The 22070-nt window shown below is 45.0% G+C and overlaps 1 protein-coding gene across 2 annotated transcripts in view; it reads left to right on the top strand.

The window, feature by feature from the left end:
- Positions 1 to 233: 233 nt before the first annotated feature.
- LOC139366185 (A-type potassium channel modulatory protein KCNIP1-like) overlaps positions 234 to 22070 on the top strand; it is a 41601-nt gene continuing 19764 nt past the window's right edge. Inside the window, exon 1 of one of the 2 annotated variants that reach the window (XM_071103371.1) lies at positions 234 to 506. In XM_071103371.1, the coding sequence (XP_070959472.1) occupies positions 419 to 506 (88 nt within the window). In that variant the 5' untranslated portion in view covers positions 234 to 418. Of the gene's footprint in view, positions 507 to 11003; positions 11579 to 22070 lie in introns of those variants that run through there. The other variant, XM_071103372.1, reaches the window with a different exon arrangement.

Raw genomic sequence — 22070 nt, forward strand, 5'->3', positions numbered from 1 at the left:
AAGTTTGGAGTAATTTGTAAGGGAACATAACCAGATGTATGATTTTCAAAAGTTGGATTCAGACATCAGACTTCTCTTACCAATCATGTCTGTTCCTTTCTGACTCTCTCACTCTCTCCCCCATTCACTCTCTCTCTTTCTCTCAGAGACAGAGAATTGGAAAGATTCAGTGGGAAAGAGGAGGGGTATGTGTCGGAGGGAGGGACGGAGGGAGAGATCAGGAAACAGAGGGTGAGATCACTGTTTTTTTCAGCCCAGGAAGAGAGATTCAGAAGAGGTCCTCCTCTGAACTGCGTATCTTCTTGAATAAATATCTATAAACTCCTTCGCCATTAAACATAGACTGTACCTCCTGCTGCAGACCACATTGGCACCCTTTGCCCATTCTTGGCCTGCTTTGGCCCAACTTGGAGTCGGAATGGCAGGCTGTGCCAAGCGCTGTAAACAGGGACTGGTGAAGTTTGTCCTGTCCCTGCACAAACTCATCACAGGGACTCTCAAAAAAGGTATGTCACTGGTGTGTGTGTGTGTGTGTGTGTGTTTGTAAGCCTGCATCCAAGGACAAGTTTGAGCATGGTCACGTGAATATACTGTTTGTACAGTATGGGAGTTTATAGGGTTTAAGTTGCTGTACCTGGTTGTGAGTGTCTGTTGTGGGGTTGTATGTACTGTATGTAAGTGCACGAGATTGTGTGGGGGTTTGTATACAGCTGAGTACATGTGTTTGTGTGTCAGTCCGTATAGAGTTTGTATGGCTTCTCTTGGATAGCTCCATCTATCCTATAGAGCAGGGATGGGGGCCTGACTGGGGGCCTGACCGGTGTCACACTTTTGCCCCAGGCCCAGCTAACACACCTGACTCCAATAATCAGGATCTTCAGTTTAGAATGCAATTACTTTAATCAGCTGAGATGGGGGAAAAAGTCTGACACCACTCTGGCCCCCGAGGACTGGAGTTGCCCATCCCTGCTATCGATATATCTCCCCTTCCCCAACTCTCCTTAACCATTTATCTTTATTCGTGTCACTATCTTACTCTATCACTCTCTCTTTCACCCTTCTCTCCCTCCCTCCCTCGCTCCCTCTCTCCTCCCCCTATCTCTGTCAGAATGATGTTCATTCTTGTATAAACAAGAGGTGGGGGGAGTGAGTGCTAACGGAGGAGTGATAAACATGATAGAGAGCAACGTGTGTGTGTGTGTGTGTGTGTGTGATGAATGTGTGTAATAACATGTCGGCGTGGCAACGCAAGAGCGGGGCGGGGGAACACAGTGATGCTCTCACTATAGGATGAAAAGGAAGGGGTTTATTGTTGTGATTCATTGGATTATTGTGTGCGTGTTCATGTTATTGTGATTCATTATCTCATTCCTCTATTGTTGAAGGAAAGCAGGGCAAGAAGAAGAACAAAGAGCTCAATCTCAAATACAGTACTGTACAGTACATTATGAGCCTGGAGGACATACAGCACAAGCATCCCTACACACACACACACACACACACACACATGCACACCAACCTGGACTCAGAGGTATGATATTTTACAAATACCAATTTGTTGTGGCTAACGTTAGCTAGGTGGCTAACGCTAACATTAGCTAGGTGGCTAACGTTAGCTAGGTTAGGGGTTAAGGTTAGTGTTAGGGGAAGGGTTAGCTAACATACTAAGAAGTTGTAAGTAGTAACAAAGTTGCTAAAATGCTAATGTTGTCCGTGATGTCCGTTCAAGCAAAAAACCTCGGGGTTGCTAGACGTTCGCCTACCCAACCACCCTATATACCAAATGTGACATATCGTACTAGTTTGAGTGTCCCGGATTTACATTTTCTATGTTACGTCTAGTCTATGAGACCCGGCTGTGCGCACAGGCGTACTGCAATTTACTTTGTACTTGGAGGGTGCAACAAACTTGACAGCACACACTGGTGGTAAAGCTGGCTCTGTACTCTGAGAGAGCGGGTAAAACTGGCCTCCAGGTCACACTGAGATGATGTCATTAGGGGCCCTGCAGAGGTTATGTTGTGTAACAAATGGCTCCTTAAAAGCTGAAAGCACACACGCACACACATACACACACAAGCACGGCATGCACAACCGCGCACACTCACACACAGTGATTAGGAAAAGAAAGAGACCAGGGTCTGCATAACGTCACACACACACATACACACACACTATCTCACTGGGCTGTCTCTGCACAATCTCAGTGCTCCACAGGGAACAAGAGCTATATCTGTATCTTTGAACATTGGATTACACAATGGTCATAAAGGCAATGGGTGAGACAAAACACCACACATTTTGTCTTTGGTAGGTATATCGATTTTCTTTTGTGCACATTGCTTATCAATTGCTTCTTATTTCAGTTCAAACAGAGGACAAAAAGCACTAAGTCCATTGTATAATCATTAGTACAGACAGTTGCAAACCGTTGCAATTTGCAAATAAAACTAGAGTTTATATTGGACAAATTCATGTAGGTCCTTCCCCGTTCGTTCAGTTTGCATCTGTTTAAGAAACGTTTGAAAAATAATCGCCTTAATGATTAAGGCCCCAGGTCTGTCTGGGCTTTGGCTCACTGAGCAGTCACTGACAGAGTAACACTGACCTCTGCTGGTAGCTGTGTAGCTCTGCTATATGTCAGTTCCTTTCATGACAACTAGAGGTCCTGCTTCTCTCATTGGTTTACTACTGTGATGAGGTGCAGACTGCATGCTCATCATTGCTTACAATCATTGTCTCAAAAGACAAGTTAACAATTAAAAGATATGTAGATCACATAAATGCACTCATTCACACACTAATAGCCTACTGTAAGTCAATTTAAAATCCAAGATGGCGTAGCAGTCAGGCGTCTTTGTCTTCGTCGTGTCCTGTGTATATATCTATCTTTTTATATATGTTTTCTTCGCATATATTTTTATATTTTTCTTAACCCCAACTTCAACATACTCTCCTGCAGCCCGCCTCACCCAATGTGGAATGGATCTGCTATTTTCTTTACTTTAGAACCTGAACCCCCAAAAGTAGCTAGCCAGCTAACTAGCTAGTAGTCAGCTAGTCACTGCTAGAGGTCATCAGCTAACCTTTAGCCCGGACAACTCCTGCCAGTCTGCACAGCGTGATTCAACCCAGAGCTTATCGGACTTATTTTTCTCCATATCTTCGGATTCCTACCGCAAGCTCAGAACCTCTTCATCTGGATCATCGCAGCTAGCTAGCTGCTATCCGATTGGCTTCTCCTGGCTAACGTCTCTCTCCCGAAGCAAGCACCAATTAGTCTGGAGCTAGCCTATGCTAGGCCCATCTCCCGGCTAGCTGAAGAGGTCCATCAACCACTCCTTGGGCTACAATACCTATTTTGCTAATTGGCCTGGACCCCTTTTATTGCCGATACGGAGCCCCACCGATCCATCATGACTGGACTACCGAGGTAATCCGCCCGAGGGTTTTTTTCAAGAGGCTCCTCTGTCGCGACGTCCCCTGAATGCCCATCTGCTAGTCTGATAGCCACGACCCGCTAGCTGTCTAGAGCGTACCGGACTGTTAGCTGAAGAGGTACATCAACCAATTTCTTGGGCTACTATAGCTATTTTGCCAATTGGCCTGGATCTTTTTACTACACGGACCCCTGCTGATCCATCACGACTGGTCTGCCGACGTAACCGCACGAGGGGGTTACAACAGACTTCTTCCGTTGCGACGTCCCTCTAGTGATTATTAGTGATTATTGTCTTATTTCACTGTAGAGCCTACAGCCCTGCTCAATATGCCTCAGCTAACCCTCTTGTCCCACCTCCCACACATGCGGTGACCGGAGCTGGTTTAATTGATACCTCTCTCATCATCACTCAATGCCTAGGTTTACCTCCACTGTATTCACATCCTACCATATCTTTGTCTGTACATTTTTCATTGAATCTATTCCACCACGCCCAGAAACCTGCAACTTTTACTCTCTGTTCCGAACGTACTAGAAGACCAGTTCTCATAGCCTTTAGCCGTACCCTTATCCTATTCTATTCCTATTCTGCTCCTCTGGTGATGTAGAGGTTAATCCAGGCCGTGCAGTGCCTAGCTCCACTCCCATTCCCAGGTACTCTCATTTGTTGACTTCTGTAACCATAAAGCCTTGGTTTCATGCATGTTAACATTAGAAGCCTCCTCCCTAAGTTTGTTTTATTCACTGCTTTAGCACACTCTGCCAACCCGGATGTCCTAGCCGTGTCTGAATCCTGGCTTAGGAAGGCCACCAAAAACCCTGAAATTTCCATCCCTAACTATAACATTTTCCGACAAGATAGAACTGCCAAAGGGGGCGGAGTTGCAATCTACTGCAGAGATGGTCTGCAGAGTTCTGTATTGCTATCCAGGTCTGTGCCCAAACAATTTGAGCTTCTACTTTTCAGAAACAAGTCTCTCAACATTGCCACTTGCTATAGACCATCTTCTGCCCCCAGCTGTGCCCTGGACACCATATGTGAATTGATTGCCCCCATCTATCTTCAGAGCTCGTGCTGTTAGGTGACCTAAACTGGGACATGCTTAACACCCCAGCCTACAATCTAAGCTTGATGCCCTCAATCTCACACAAATGATCAACCCCAAATCCATAAACACAGGCACCCTCATAGATATCATCCTACCCAAACCTGCCCTCCAAATACACCTCTTCTGTCTTCAATCAGGATCTCAGCGATCACTGCCTCATTGCTTGCGTCCGTAATGGGTCTGCGGTCAAACAACCACCCCTCATCACTGTTAAACGCTCCCTAAAACACTTCAGAGAGCAGGCCTTTCTAATCGACCTGGCCCGGGTATCCTGGAAAGACATTGACCTCATTCCGTCAGTAGAGGATGCCTGGTTACTCTTTAAAAGTGCTTTCCTCACAATCGTAAATAAGCATGCCACATTCAAAAAAATGTAGAACCAGGAACAGATATAGCCCGTGGTTCACTCCAGACCTGACTGCCCTTAACCAGCACAAAAACATCCTGTGGCGTTCTGCATTAGCATCAAATAGCCCTCCACGATATGCAACTTTTCAGGGAAGTTAGGAATCAGTATACACAGGCAGTTAGGAAAGCAAAGGCTAGCTTTTTCAAACAGAAATTTGCATCCTGCAGCGCAAACTCCCAAAAGTTCTGGGACACTGTAAAGTCCATGGAGAATAAAAGCACCTCCTCCCAGCTGCCCACTGCACTGAGGCTAGGAAACACTGTCACCACCGATAAATCCACAATAATTGAGAATTTCAATAAGCATTTTTCTACGGCTGGCCATGCAACAGCCCTGCACCCCCCACAGCAACTTGCCCAAGCCTCCCACATTTCTCCTTCAACCAAATCCAGATAGCTGATGTTCTGAGAGAGCTGCAAAATCTGGACCCCGACAAACGATATCTTAACCTCCATCCATAAGAGACAATACTGTGCAGCTGTATTCATAGACCTGGCCAAGGCTTTCGACTCTGTCAATCATCACATTCTTATTTGAAGACTCAACAGCCTTGTTTTCTCAAATGACTGCCTCGCCTGGTTCACCAACTACTTCTCAGACAGAGTTCAGTGTGTCAAATTGGAGAGTCGGCCCAAGAATTGAACCCTGGCAGTCTCTATGGGGGTACCACAGGGTTCAATTCTCGGGCCTACTCTTTTCTCTGTATACATCAATGATGTCGCTCTTGCTGCTGGTGATTCTCTGATCCACCTCTACGCAGACGATACCATTCTGTATACTTCTGGCCCTTCTTTGGACACTGTGTTATCTAACCTCCAGACTAGCTTCAATGCCATACAACTCTCCTTCCGTGGCCTACAACTGCTCTTAATTGCAAGTAAAACTAAATGGATGCTCTTCAACCGATCGCTACCAGCACCTGCCCGCCAGTCCAAAATCACTACTCTGGACGATTCTGACTTAGAATATGTGGACATCTACAGATACCTAGGTGTCTGGTTAGACTGTAAACTCTCCTTCCAGACTCACATCAAACATCTCCAATCCAAAATTAAATCTAGAATCGGCTTCCTATTTCGCAACAAAGCGTCCTTCACTCATGCTGCCAAACATACCCTCGTAAAACTGACCATTTTGTTGGAAAAGAAAATGTGCTGAATTGTGTATATAATATAATTTTGAAAATAAATATGTTGATGTTTATAGAAACCCCATTTTGTTTTGGTTATGATGACACCTTCTGGACATTTAGGTTCACCATTTAGAGCAGCATTTAATGGCAACATGACGCTAGTCAGAGGGTGGGAAGATGGCAGAAACGAATGTTCTGTTTGAAACTGATGGCGAGTCGGCTGAAGATGAGAGCACAGAGAGTGAGAATGAGTGGACTACAGCGGCTAAAAAGAAAGGAAACAAAAGAAGCCAAGTTGTATTTTTAGTCGGAGTGAGGATTTAGATCAGTGTTACCTGGGAGATCCAGATGAAGTCTCTCCCTTCTCATGTAAAGCTAGGCTTAATGAGATACCCTGTAAGAGCTTGGTGCACAAGCCCCTGCAGTTTTATAAATGCAAAAGATTTGGACATGTGTCACGTCTATGCAAGAGGGAAGAATATCGTGGGCCAGCTGAGGTTACAGTGCCTTCGGAAAGTATTCAGAACCCTTGACTTTTTATACATGTTTTTACTGTACAGCCTTCTTCAATGAAATTTACTGAAAAAAAACATTTCCTCAGCAATCTGATACCCTATAATGACAAAGCGATAACAGCTTTTTAGAATTATTTGCAAATATATTACAAACAAAAAACATAAATACTTTAAGTATTCAGACAATTTGCTATGAAACTCGAAATTGAGCTCCAGTGCATCCTGTTTCCATTGATCATCCTTGAGATGTTTCCACAAAGTCCCACGAGTCCCACCTGTGGTAAATTCAATTGATTGGACATGATTTGGAAAGGCGCACACTCCTGTCTATCTATATAAGGTCCCACAGCTGACAGTGCACGTCAGAGCAAAAACCAAGCGTGAGGTCGAAGGAATTGTCCGTAGAGCTCTGAGACAGGATTATGTCGAGGCATAGATCTGGCGAAGGGTGCCAAAAAAAGTCTGCAGCATTGAAGGTCCCCAAGAACACAGTGGCCCCCATCATTCTTAAATGGAAGAAGTTTGGAACCACCAAGACTCTTCCTAGAGCTAGCCGCCCGACCAAGCTGAGCAATCGGGGGAGAAGGGCCTTGGTCAAGGAGGTGACCAAGAACCCGATAATCACTCTCACAGAGCTCCAGAGGTCCTCTGTGGAGATGGGAGAACCTTCCTGAAGGACAACCATCTCTGAAGCACTCCACCAATCAGGTCTTTATGGTAGAGTGGCCAGACGGAAGCCACTCCTCAGTAAAAGGCACATACCATCCTGCTTGGAGTTTGCCAAAAGGCACCTAAAGGACTCTCAGACTATGAGAAACAAGATTTTTTGGTCTGATGAAACCAAGATTGAACTCTTTGGCCTGCCAAGCGTCACGTCTGGAGGAAACCTGGCACCATTCCTACGGTGAAGCATGGTGGTGGCAGCATCATGCCGTGGGGATGTTTTTGAGCGACAGGGACTGGGAGACTAGTCAGGATCGAGGGAAAAATGAGCGGAGCAAAGTAATGGTTGGGAGCTGCGCAGTTGAATGGCTTTGCTAACATGTCCCATATGTAAAGGAATAAGGTGATAGAATACCCCCCCCCCCTCCCCCCATACGCACACACTCAAACAAGGTGCATGGCAGGTGGACTCCTGAGGTAGGGTAATGGTGTGTGTAAAATATTCATATGGCATATGGAAAAGAAAAGATTTAATCCCAGTCTGTCTGCAAGGTGGCTCTCTGTCTATTTTGATTCCAGGACCAGGCTGTGACATTCAGTGGAACTATGTGACAGTACCTCCAAACTCAACAGAAGCTTGGAGAACTGTGTATTTTACTCTGTTCATCAGTACCAGAGCCACAGTATTCCTTAGAGGAATGCCAAAGAAGAGAGTTTTTATGTGTTGGGTTGTTTACTCTGTCTATTTTAGGAAGTAACAAAGAGATCAACAAAACCAACACCAGCTGGCTAGCACTGCTTTATCTTTCCACTTCAGTATGTTACAAGCTCAGTGTTGTGGCTGGTGCTGCATTGCCGCCTGAATGTTGCTGCCCTGCCTGACACATCTGATCAGACACACTGTTTTGTATTCCTTGCCACCCTCCTGTGCATTCCATGGAGATGGAGAGAGAGAGAAGTGAGAGAAAAAGTGTGTGTGCTTCTCCTCTATGTGAGGGTGGATCTAAAGTGCTGTCATATCACTTTCACGGAGCCAGAGAGACAGGGGGCAGAGGGAATGGGAAGGAACGACGGGGGGGGGGGGGTGGATGACTCTTGCATATCCCAAAAATTTCACTTATCATTACCTTCCTCTTTCTATCTTCGCCTCCTTCCTCCCATCCCAGCCCCCCCCCCCCCCCCCCCCCTTATATTGTGACATGCCAGGACATAATCTGCAGTAAGATCTACTGTTCCCAACGTTTTCTGCGAACCAAATGCAGATTTTCTCCTCAACAAGGCAGTTCAAGATATCCTACAATTCTTTATTTCAATTTTACACACGCAGCCACATTAGAACACTGGCCTGAAATACCTCTGATTGAGTCGGTTTTGTCCGCCGTAGAGTAGGAAGTGCTGCTCATTCTCTCGTTCACCCGACCCACGGTGCCTACATAGTCTTTCTTCTCTGACCTTCCACGTTTCTCCCTCCTCTTGCTCTCGCTCTCCCTCAATGTCCTTTAACGCTCTGGTCCTTTGTCAACCTTTGCTGTTCATGTTTGTATCATCCTAGAGACCTCGACACATTTTAGGATGAGGAAGAGGAACGGCCGTTTTGAAATATTTTTGGAATGATTCCACGGTGTGGAAACACTGAATATGTAAGGCCCCACCACACTAACCTAATGGCTCTCCACTTAACGTGCCTAGAGTGGTTTAGCGTTTCACTGTGCTAAACCGCTTTCATACTGAATTTAATTGTACTTTATTTCTCCCCAAGTACGAATACAAACACGGATACAACGCTTTCAACATTTTCATGTACACACTTAGCACATATTTTTCTATCTAAAACTTAAAAGGGTTCTTTGGCTGTGCTCGTAGGAGAACCGATTGAAGAACCCTTCTTGGTTTCTGGTAAAAAAAAAAACTTTGGGGTTCCATGTAGAACCCTATCCACAGAGGGTTTTACCTGGAACCAAAAAGGGTTCTCATATACGGACAGCCGAAGAACAGTTTTGGAACCCTTTTTTACACCGAATAGCAGGGGAAGAAGATCGTTTGAATGTGTCTGGCTGTCTATTCTGTCTATTTCAGGAAGCAACAAAGAGATCAACAAAACCAACACCAGCTGGCTAGCATTGCTTTATCTTTCCACTTCAGTATGTTACAAGCTCAGTGTTGTGGCCCTGTTGTCGTGTGCTAGAGTAGCTGGTGCTGCATGGCCGCCTGCATGTTGCTGCCCTGCCTGACACGTCTGATCAGACACACACTGTTTTGTATTCCTTGCAAACCTCCTGTGCATTCCAGGGAGATGGGGAGAGAGAAAGAGAGTGTGTGCTTCTCTTCTATGTGAGGGTGGATCTAAAGTGCTGTCATATCACTTTCACTGAGCGGGAGAGACAGGGGGCAGAGGGAATGGGAAGGAACGACAGGGATGGATGACTCTTGCATATCCCGAAAACGTCACTTATCATTACCTTCCTGTTTCTATCTTCACCTCCTTCCTCCCCTCCCAGCTCCTCTGCCTCTTCCTCCCCTCCCCCCCCTCCCCCTCTCTCTCTCTCGCTCTCTCTCTCTCCTGTTCTGATTGATTACCGTTGCTGAGGGAGCAGTGTGTTTAATGAGAGTGCTGCCCTAATGACTGTTATTGGCATTTATGCTTGTTGGCCTTAGAGAAGTCCTCGCTGCTGTAAATAGTTTTCTTTAGTAAAGTCATGCCGGGAATTTCAATGAGCTCTAGTCGATACACAGGGCTCCATACCGTAGCAGTCCTGCCAGTACAGGACAGGAAGTCTAATAGGGATCACAGAGGTGTGTATGCTATGACGCTAATGGTCCTTTGGGATTTCAGGTCATTTTGTGTGGTTTCACTTCCTCATTTCTGTCGCTCATTTGGTAGGGCATGCATGGCGCTTGCAACGCCAGGATAGTGTGTGTGATTCCTGGGAACACCTGTACATAAATGTACACAGGTATCACTGAGTCGCTTTAAATCAGAGGCGGATGCTAAATGAAATCTATTTGGATTATATTATTACAATGCCAAAGTAGTGGCATGGGTATGTGGGTACTAGTGATCCCATGGGGTCTCCTGTAAATCAGAATGCCAGTGTTCTAATGTGTGTGAAAGCACTCCTGGTCTAATATCCATTTCTGTGTTTGAGAGCACTCCCTGGTGGTCCCATGTGGTTTTGTGTGTGTGATAACACAGGAGGTTTATTGTGGTCCCAGGCAGTCCCTTGTGTATCAGGTCAGTGGTGACAGAACGATGAGCACCACTCCAGACATGTATGGCTCAGTGTATCTGTACATGTATCAGCACTCTGCGCACACACACGATAGCACATACCCACTTGAAATACGAGTACACAGACACTATGCACATGTATACGCACACTGCATACGCACAGACACAAGCAACACACACACACACACGAGCGTGCGCCAAGCCAGTCATGTGTGAGATAATCCCAAAACCACTCACAACAGGCAGACGGTGTGTCTGCAGAATAGCAAGAGGGGCTGAGAAGAGCCCCCTCCCCTTTCTCACTTCATATCTCTTTCTCTCTCTTCGTTTCTCACTCAGCTGCTTCTTGCATTACCTGGAGTCAAATTCTCATATGATCTTTTCATCAAACTGAATATATATCTTTCTCTCCTCCATTCCTTCTGCACCCCTCTTCCCTCTCTCCTCGAGGGTTTCTTCCCTCTCTCCTCCCGGGCTTTCAGCTTTCCCCTGTGAGGTAGAGGGAGATTGTGTCTGGCTTCTTGTTCCTCTGCAAGCAACAGTGTGTTCATCTCCCCACGAGGCAGACAAAGAGAGGAAGAGACGGAGAGGGAAAAAGAGGGGGAGAATCAGGCGTATGTAAAAAGAAAATGGGGAGAGTGTGAAAGGAATTGATAGAATGACATGAAGCCAGTGACAGAGAGAGAGAGTAAGAGAGATCGGGAGGGATAGTGTGTGAGAGAAAGAGAGAGAGAACGAGAAAGAGAGAGCGACAGATGGCTGTAAACCCAGGGGTGTCAGTGTTGCCATACAGACAAAGGTAGCTCCGTAGTGCATTTGCTCTCTCTCTCTCTCTCTCTCATTCACGCACACACTTACACACACAGGCATTACAACTGCGTAGGTGTCAGACGGAAGAGGAATGACACTGGCTTGCACACAGAGTAGCCTCATGTTCATATCTTAACGGAATCAGTTGTACCACACTCACACACTCAATCAATCGCACACACACACCCCGTGTGCGGCCGTAAACATGGGTCTCGTCATGGGGACCTTTTCCATGCAATCCAATAAGCAGGATCGGACCTATCGGAAAGGTAAGACCTCCGTTGTTTATTCTCAGAGTTGTAAGCGGATCCAGTTCACTGTGGGTGTGAGAGACTTGGTCGTAGGTGTAGGTACTCCACTTACCTGAGTGTGTGTGGGCTACATTACGCACGTGAGTTTGCCTGCATATGTACTGGTATCCATTAGTGTCTGTATCCATTTGTGATGGGTTGTTTATGCGTATGGCGTTACATGTACATTGTGCGAGTGAATATGCAAATAAACATTGGATACCGGAGGAGAGCAAAGTTACAGTGAGGAAAACCAACTTAGTTCTCAAGTGCTAGTGTGTGTGTGTGTGTGTGTGTGTGTGTGTGTGTGTGTGTGTGTGTGTGTGTGTGTGTACACAGCACTCTGCTAAGGTAAATAGAGGTTCCCAATGTCTATAAAAGGTGATGCTATTCACTAGCCTCAACGTCTCTCCTTCTGTTCATTAAAGCAGCACCTGTGTACTGTCTGACAAGGATAGGAAACTGTGTTTGTGCGAGCACACGCGTGTCTGTGTGTCTGTCTGTCTGTGTGTCTGTCTGTGTGTGCTTGAGTGTGTATTAGTCTGTCTGTTTGTCTTTAGGTTATAGGGGCGCCTTTCTAGTCCTCAGAGGGGGGCCGGACAAGAAGAATCCTTTGAGATGCTGTGTTGAGGAAATCACTGTAATCGGTCAGCCATTGCCTGTGGTGTGTCTACTGATGTCCAGACTGACTCTGTCACACACCAGTGGACCCAGAACTAAAGAGCATAGAACTCCCAGACGTAGAGCTATAAAATACTAGAGCAACAGGAACTAGGTCTACAAGGGCATTATCCATTACAATAAAGACACTGTCCATGATCTATTCCTCTATTTAATCAACACAGCTGAAACGGTACAGTTTCTACAGAGTTGGACTAGCAGTACAGAACATGCTTACAGAACCTCCGCTTCAACTTCCAAGACGTCGCGTCAGTGTGGGAGTCCCAAAAGGCAGGAGAGATAGAGGTGAACAGAGGTTTGTAATGAGAGGGGGATAGAAAGAGAGGTAGAGTAAGAGGGAGGTGACAGAGTATAGGTAAAAGGGGAAGAAGAGTGATTAAGATGGAGAGAGGTAAAGAAAGGAAAGAGGTTAACAGGTAGATAGAGGTGGAGAAAGAGAGGTGGTTAACATGGGTAGATGGACAGAGAGGTGGAGAAAGAGAGGAGGTTAACATGGGTAGATAGAGGAGGGTAACATGGGTAGACGGACAGAGAGGTGGAGAAAGAGAGGAGGGTAACATGGGTAGACAGACAGAGAGGTGGAGAAAGAGAGGAGGTTAACATGAGTAGACGGACAGAGAGGTGGAGAAAGAGAGGAGGTTAACATGGGTAGACGGACAGAGAGGTGGAGAAAGAGAGGAGGTTAACATGGGTAGACGGACAGAGAGGTGGAGAAAGAGAGGAGGTTAACATGGGTAGACGGACAGAGAGGTGGAGAAAGAGAGGAGGTTAACATGGGTAGACGGACAGAGAGGTGGAGAAAGAGAGCAAGTTAACATGGGTAGACGGACAGAGAGGTGGAGAAAGAGAGGAGGGTAACATGGGTAGACGGACAGAGAGGTGGAGAAAGAGAGGAGGTTAACATGGGTAGATAGAGGAGGGTAACATGGGTAGACGGACAGAGAGGTGGAGAAAGAGAGGAGGTTAACATGGGTAGACGGACAGAGAGGTGGAGAAAGAGAGGAGGGTAACATGGGTAGACGGACAGAGAGGTGGAGAAAGAGAGGTTAACATGGGTAGACAGACAGAGAGGTGGAGAAAGAGAGGAGGTTAACATGGGTAGACGGACAGAGAGGTGGAGAAAGAGAGGAGGTTAACATGGGTAGACGGACAGAGAGGTGGAGAAAGAGAGGAGGGTAACATGGGTAGACGGACAGAGAGGTGGAGAAAGAGAGGAGGTTAACATGGGTAGACGGACAGAGAGGTGGAGAAAGAGAGGAGGGTAACATGGGTAGACGGACAGAGAGGTGGAGAAAGAGAGGTTAACATGGGTAGACGGACAGAGAGGTGGAGAAAAAGAGATGTCAATCCAATTGAGCATTTGTAGGATGAGACGGAACAAACTATTCAGAGTAGAGATCCACTACCAGCCAACTTGACACAACTGTGGGAGGAATTGGAGTCAACATGGGTCAATACTGTGAAATTGTGAAAATGTAAGAGCTGTTTGAAAAGACTGCCTGAAGTTTAAGCCTGTTTTGGTGGGGTGGAGTTTTGGCCTGCGATAGACCAATAAGAAAGAGAGTTCTAAACCTCTTCGCCAATAATTTAGATCTAATCTAGATTTCAGTTTCCCCTCCCCATTAAGACGACTTCCAGGCAGTCGTAGCAAAATTCTATCTTGAGAAATTGCTCTTTGCTAAGAAGCAATTTCTTTGGTGTGTTTGTGTGTGTGTGTGTGTGTGTGTGTGTGGGGGGGGGGGGGGGGGGTTGTTGTTGAAAGTGATCATGAGATAAAAAAGGCTGCATTGAACCTTTAACGGAGGGAGAGAGGGAGAGAGAGGGAGAGAGGTGGAGAAAGAGGAGATTAGCAAAGGTCAGGCTGAGAGATGAAAAGACATTATTCAGTACAGCAGGAGAACATAGCTCTGCCGTTGCTTCTGTGGAGCCTCTGGGAACGATGATCCTTTGTCTTCTGTCACCTCACAACACACTACTTCCAATAAGAATTATTTCCCCAGAGATGATAATAACAAAAATCCATAACATCAGCTAGGTTGTGACAGATTTCCATGCGAATATTCAAAAATACCAGAGTGGGCACACTATATTTCTTGTGGGAAAACCATCAGTAGAGTTGAAAATACGATGGAAACCCATTTTAAATGAACTTGTATTTTTTATTCGACACATGGGAATTCAACCACAAAAGGTATTTTCACGTGCGCTCCATCGTCACGCACAGCCTTTCATCTGCAAGTCAACTTGATGGAAACACATCTCTGGTGGAAAAAAATGTGTATATTATATTAATGCGGCATATAGAATATTCACATTAACATTTTTCCCCCAATTGGATGGAAACCGAGCTATAAAGAAATTATTCCACCCGTCCACCCCTCTCTTACTCTATCAAAAATGTCCTCATCCCCCTTCTCTCTTTCTCTCACCCCATCTTACTCTGTATTCAATCTCTCTCTCTCTCTCCGCCCCTTCTCTCTGCCTCGCTCTGTCTTTGAGGTCTGATAGGGACGTCCACGCTGCGTGCTCCCCTAAAGCTGATCTCAGGCTTTGAAGCGTTTGGGCTAATCAGGTAGAGTGAATGTGGGTCTATCTAGGGTAGAGTTTGTGGGTGTGTCTTTGGGTTAATATCCCCCTCAGACACAGACTGAAGAGGCTACAGCAGCAGCATTAGAGGAGCAACCCATCTCCTCTGTGCTTCTAGAGCTTAATCAGTTACGCCCTCACCAACACACCCCCCCCCCCCACATCAAAAGACACCCACCAAAAGGAGCAATTAGAACTGCCAAATAGCTTTACTAGACACATGGCTCTATCCAGGGGTGATCATCCATTGCCCACAGCACTGTGCCTGTGTGTGTCTTTGTGTGTGTATGTGTATTTGCCGGTGTCTGTGCTTAATGAAGTTTTTAGTATTTAATTAGCTTGATGTGCGATTGTTTGAGTGGTTGCCAAGTTTAAATTCACTCTCTTCCACGATATTTGCCACGGTTTACGTTTTCAGTTTCCTTTCCTTTCATATCCAATCCCAGAGGAGGCTGAGTGCCCAGAGTCTGACATAGAGCCAGGCTTGTTCAATGATGTAAGAAGCACCCTGATTAAAGCTGGTGTGCTGAAACATGTTGGGGTTTAATGATAAAGAAACACTTTCTATTAAAATGTCATTATAGATATCACTTGTGGTGTTCCGCAAGGTTTGATTTTGGGTCCGGTACGGTTGAGTTTATATATGTTACCCCTTGGGCCGTTATCGGAAAGCACTGCATTGATTTTCACTGCTACGTCGACGATACACACCTTCCCATTTCTGTGTCACCAGAGGATTTTATCTCCATGGATAAATTATTACACTGTATTAGTCATTTATATACTTGGACGGCTCACAACTTCCTCCAGATAAATAAAGACAAGACCGAAGTAATTATTATTGGAGCCAAAGCACAGAGAGAGAATCTGGCCGCACATTTTAATTCACGGTAAATAACGATAAAACACCAGGTAAAAAAAACCTAGGTGTCATTTTAGATTCTGAACTCAATTTCGAATCACACATCAGGAATGTGACCAAAATAGCTTTTTACAACCTGAGTTTTTCTCTCAGGCTGTTTCTCTCGCAGGCTGATACAGAGAGACTCATCCATGTTTTTATTACAAGCAGGCCTGACTACTGTAATGCTCTCCAGTCTGGTCTACCCAAGAAATCCATTGGTCAACTGCAAAACATACAGAATGCTGCAGCACGGGTACTGACCAAGACCAGATGGAAAGTACACTGGTTTTAAGGTCTCTGCACTGGCTGCCTGTGAGTTTTAAGATTATTTGATTGGTTTTAAAATCAATGCTTGATTGTGCACCCTAATACATATCAGATATGCTTTAAGTTATGTGCCCAGTAGGTCCCTCAGGTCCTCAGGTACTGGCCTTTTAACTATTCCAAAGCCTAGGACTAAGAGGCATGGAGAGGCAGCCTTTAGTTGTTATGCCCCCTGCCTCTGGAATAGCCTGCCAGAGACTCTGAGGGGAGACAAAACTGTGGACATGTTTAAAATAATTCTTAAAACACGCCTTTTTAGCTTTGCTTTTCCTCGGGGTACTTTTTTAGTCGTTCAATTTTTATTCTTCTTCTTCTGTTTGTTTTATGTTTTTATTTTCATCGTTTTTTATTTCAGTTTTTTTCCCCTGTGAAGCGCATCGCGTTGCATTCATGGCTGAAATGTGCTACGTAAAGAAAGCTCGATTTGATTCGGTGGTCCCCGGGGAGAGTGGCTAAACACAGTATCTCCGACATGCCCGGGGAAGATGACCGGCAGACATTTTAGATTTCGAAAAATGACGCTGATTTGCTTTAATAATAACAGATTAGGGACACCCTGAATTATTCAAACACCCTAAATTTCAAGACGGAACTTCTAAGAGCGACGTCCCCAGCCCGGTGTTATTGTAATGAGCTGTGTGCTATAACATAGGTGTGGTGATTGATAGATGGCTTCATTGAAATGACAGAAGTGATACATGACATTGTATGGTTCTGACACATACCATAACACTCATATTAATACTTCATGATTTAAAACATGCCTGTGGTGTTTTTCACCCCCGTTGTGCCGCTATACGTTTATCTTGTATGTGTTTCTGTATGCTTGAGTGATTATAGCTGTGTGTTTTAGTAGCTGGGGGGGATATATGACGATATATGACGTGTCACTGTAAATGGCTGTGGCCATGACGATTATGATGTGAAGAGAGGCTTACGTGACTGCCCTAAACAGCAGGAGGTCAATGAGTCATGGTGTAGCTCAAACTGAGTTTTGCCCGTCAACTGAAGTGTGTGTGTGTGTGTGTGTGTGTGTGTGTGTGTGTGTGTGTGTGTGTGTGTGTGTGTGTGTGTGTGTGTGTGTGCGTGTGCTGTCATCTCTAAGTTATGTGTGTGGTATCTCTTCATATGTGCCCTTATCCCCAACAGACCCATAGATTGACTGTCAGAATTGCTTTCCTCCCTGCTCCCAACCCCACAAACAAATGAGAGAGCAAATCAGAATGGGAGGAGATGCTGTTCTGAAACCGAGTCCCCAGTCTGTCACAGCAGCGGGAGCAGAGAAAACACATCAGCCCCAGTTAGCCGAGAATATAAGCAAAGCGTGTCAAAGTATGGTGGCTCCCTTTCTCTCTGTCTCCCTCTCTGTCTTTCTCAGGGCGTTGGTGACAGATAAATGGGACTGGGATTCTTAATCAACCTGTGTTCAGCTACCTCTGCATTGCTTGCTCGTCGGGGTTTCAGGCTGCGTATCTGTCAAGCAACTACTGATGTGAAAAGGGGTTTTGTAAAATACATTTGATTAATTGACTGAATGAGATTTGAGATGGAAGGAAGGTTGATCATCTCTATGCTGGTAGAGACAAAGCCAGGTCTGAGACTCTGAGAGATACAGCTATCTCTGTCTGAGCAGCAAGACTCGTCTTTTGGACTGTGAGTCAAAGGAAGAGATATTGATGTGAAATTGGTATTCTGAAGATAATGTTGAGGGCTCATGACGTCTGTGCTGGGAGAGATTAAAAAAACAAAGAGGGTTGGAAAGGAATGCATAACATGAAATTGATAGTCTGAAGAGATGTGTTCATGACTGAAAGCTTTTGAAGTATATCCTGCTAAATATATACTGAGTCCATTTTTGAAGACCGTGAACGAAATTAATTGATATTGATGCAGAATAGATTTTCTGAGGATATAATGTACGATATCTACCCAGATGGAGATGCATATCTGAGGACTGATATCTACCCAGGTGGAGATACATATCTGAGGACTGATATCTACCCAGATGGAGATACATATCTGAGGACTGATATCTACCCAGGTGGAGATACATATCTGAGGACTGATATCTACCCAGGTGGAGATACATATCTGAGGACTGATATCTACCCAGGTGGAGATACATATCTGAGGACTGATATCTACCCAGATGGAGATACATATCTGAGGACTGATATCTACCCAGGTGGAGATACATATCTGAGGACTGATATCTACCCAGGTGGAGATACATATCTGAGGACTGATATCTACCCAGGTGGAGATACATATCTGAGAACTGATATCTACCCAGGTGGAGATACATATCTGAGGACTGATATCTACCCAGATGGAGATACATATCTGAGGACTGATATCTACCCAGGTGGAGATACATATCTGAGGACTGATATCTACCCAGGTGGAGATACATATCTGAGGACTGATATCTACCCAGGTGGAGATACATATCTGAGGACTGATATCTACCCAGATGGAGATACATATCTGAGGACTGATATCTACCCAGGTGGAGATACATATCTGAGGACTGATATCTACCCAGGTGGAGATGCATATCTGAGGACTGATATCTTCCCAGGTGGAGATACATATCTGAGAACTGATATCTACCCAGGTGGAGATACATATCTGAGGACTGATATCTTCCCAGGTGGAGATACATATCTGAGAACTGATATCTACCCAGGTGGAGATACATATCTGAGGACTGATATCTACCCAGGTGGAGATACATATCTGAGGACCGATATCTACCCAGATGGAGATACATATCTGAGGACTGATATCTACCCAGATGGAGATACATATCTGAGGACTGATATCTACCCAGGTGGAGATACATATCTGAGGACTGATATCTACCCAGGTGGAGATACATATCTGAGGACTGATATCTACCCAGGTGGAGATACATATCTGAGGACTGATATCTACCCAGATGGAGATGCATATCTGAGGACTGATATCTACCCAGGTGGAGATACATATCTGAGGACTGATATCTACCCAGGTGGAGATACATATCTGAGGACTGATATCTACCCAGGTGGAGATACATATCTGAGGACTGATATCTACCCAGGTGGAGATACATATCTGAGGACTGATATCTACCCAGGTGGAGATACATATCTGAGGACTGATATCTACCCAGGTGGATATACATATCTGAGGACTGATATCTACCCAGGTGGAGATACATATCTGAGGACTGATATCTACCCAGGTGGAGATACATATCTGAGGACTGATATCTACCCAGATGGAGATACATATCTGAGAACTGATATCTACCCAGGTGGAGATACATATCTGAGGACTGATATCTTCCCAGGTGGAGATACATATCTGAGGACTGATATCTTCCCAGGTGGAGATACATATCTGAGGACTGATATCTACCCAGGTGGAGATACATATCTGAGGACTGATATCTACCCAGGTGGAGATACATATCTGAGGACCGATATCTACCCAGACGGATATCTACCCGAAAGGAATGGAATGGATTCATTTGAAATGTGTTTTTTTTGTGAAGAGAAGTCTCAAGGCTCACAAAATCTATCTTGATAAAGGGAAGAGATGCACGTAGATGTGAAATCATTGGTCTTAAGGGGAAATTAGTGTTTCTGGGGTTTGAGGGATGAGTTTGACTGACTTCATCTTCATTGAGATCGGTATGTTTGTCCCCTACTGTCCCCCTTTTCTTGCCATTCCCAGTTTCTCTCTCCTAAGTCACGTGTTTCCATACCTCCTCTGTCTCTCTGTCTTCTCCGTTCTTTCTCATCTCCTATTCTGCCTGATTCTTCTTCCTCGCTCTCACTCTCTTTCGCTCTCTCTCTCTCTCTTGCTCTTTCTTCTTCCTCAGTCTTTTTCTTTCATCTCGACAGGGACCTTAATAAACAGTGTAGCTGTTTCTCAATCTGCCCGCAGGGATTCAACAAGCTTTTCAGAGGCACATACAATAACACACACACACACACACACACACAATTTGGCACTCCCATTACGACAGACACACACACACACATTACGACACACACGCACATTACGACACACACGCACACAATATGACACACACACACAATACGACACACACACTCTTTATGGGTGTTCCTCCTCCTTTCAGTAAAATGGTTACTAGCAAGAAAAACTATTACGTGTACCTCAGGGAAATGACTTTCCCTGTCATTGTTGAGTTAGAGAGATGGAGCAGGAGATAACAACTTGCCCAGGAGTGTTAAGTTAGGCTACACCTTGAGGAAGTAGTGTGGAGTGGGAGTTACTGTAGAGAGAGAGAGATTTCTAGATAAAGGAATATAATGAAAGATAGAGGTGGAGACGGTTTCCTTGGAGGGATGAAGAGAGAGAGAACGGTAGAGGGAAAGACAGACTTGACAGAGAAGAGCAGAGCCCACTAAAGTATTTGTGTTTTAGCGCTGAACCTCTTTCTATTTTCTGAACATGATGAGTGGTAGTGGACATGGGTCATGATGCATACCGTACGGGGTCGCAGAGGACACATGCTGCTGTACTCCTCAGAGACCTGGCTGCACTGTGATCATACATTCCTTTCTGTTCACACCTGGGGACAGAACGCACAGTACAGAAGGCATAGAGCGCACGCACACGTGTGTGACACTGCACAGGATATCACACAATAAATCACACGTTACAGTTTTTTTGCAACCCATAGGACCCATTTCTCGATACTTAGGTCACTGTTTCAAAACTCTTCTCACAGTGTGCACAACAGCAGTCTATGTGGGCTAAACTGTGGATCATTTTTTCATTGCTTTGGTACAAAATGCATTCAATGGCTACATCTTTCAAATTTCATGAATTCTTTTCTCACTCGGACACGACCACCAGCACAAACTCTATGTACCTACAGGCCAATTAGCACATGTTTACATACTCTTTTCAAAACTGTTAAACTTAAGTTCAAAATCTAACATAACACAAAACTGATTAAGACAGCAATTTGCTACATTTCTACAGTAATACTGTATTGAAATATATTCCACATCTAAAACATGAAATGCTATCAAAACAATTAGACCAACCACAGCTGATTCCCATTGTAGCTGAACACCCAGGTGTTAGTCTTTCAATTTCATTACCATCTATACAAAAGGGGACATCTTAGGAATAATGCTGAACTGTAATGTAAACATGGTACCCAGCCAGCGATAGAGAAGTGGCTGACAGAGGAAGAAGAGTGGCTGGGAGAGGGAGAGGAGTATGTATGCGTGGTGGAAGAGGACTTGAGAGGAAGATCAAGAGCTGTAGTCTCAGATGAGATTAGGGCTACTATAATTGATCATGTAATAAATCATGGTCCATCAATGAGAGAGGCTGGTCTGAGAGTGCAGCCACATCTGCAACGCTCAACAGTGGCATCTATTGTGAGACATGGATGGCAAAACAACAGGTACGATGTGCATTCTGCAAGGGCATCTGACTGAACTGTACATTACAGATGTCAATTGAGCAAAGCCTTCAAACCCACTTGTGTGTAATTGTTTTTGTATTTCTGCTTAGGACCCAACGGTTGCTTCCCACAGGCGGGAGAGGTAGGATTTTCACTGCTGTGCAGGAAACCGCAATCGTTGATATTGTCGTCAGAAACAATGGCATAGAACTCACAGAGATTCGGGACAGAGTGTTGGCAGACAACGATACATATGGAAATATTCACAATGTAAGCACAACTATTTCTAGAGTCCAGAAACAACATCAAGTCAGGATGAAGCAGTTGTACACTGTCCCCTTTGAGAGGAACTCTGAACGAGTCAAGCAACTCAGGAACCAATAAGTCCAGGTAAGATGACTATAAAATACAGAACTGGTTTTGAACAAAACCAAACAGGGCAGAGACACACAATGGCGTGTTTTTAGGTATAATGTAAACTACCGTGATAGCCTAACTCTTATGTTGCCACGTGGATTTATTTTAGAGAGTCATGGAGA

This window comes from Oncorhynchus clarkii, chromosome 14, assembly GCF_045791955.1.
Source record: "Oncorhynchus clarkii lewisi isolate Uvic-CL-2024 chromosome 14, UVic_Ocla_1.0, whole genome shotgun sequence".
In the NCBI taxonomy this organism is placed as follows: domain Eukaryota; kingdom Metazoa; phylum Chordata; class Actinopteri; order Salmoniformes; family Salmonidae; genus Oncorhynchus; species Oncorhynchus clarkii.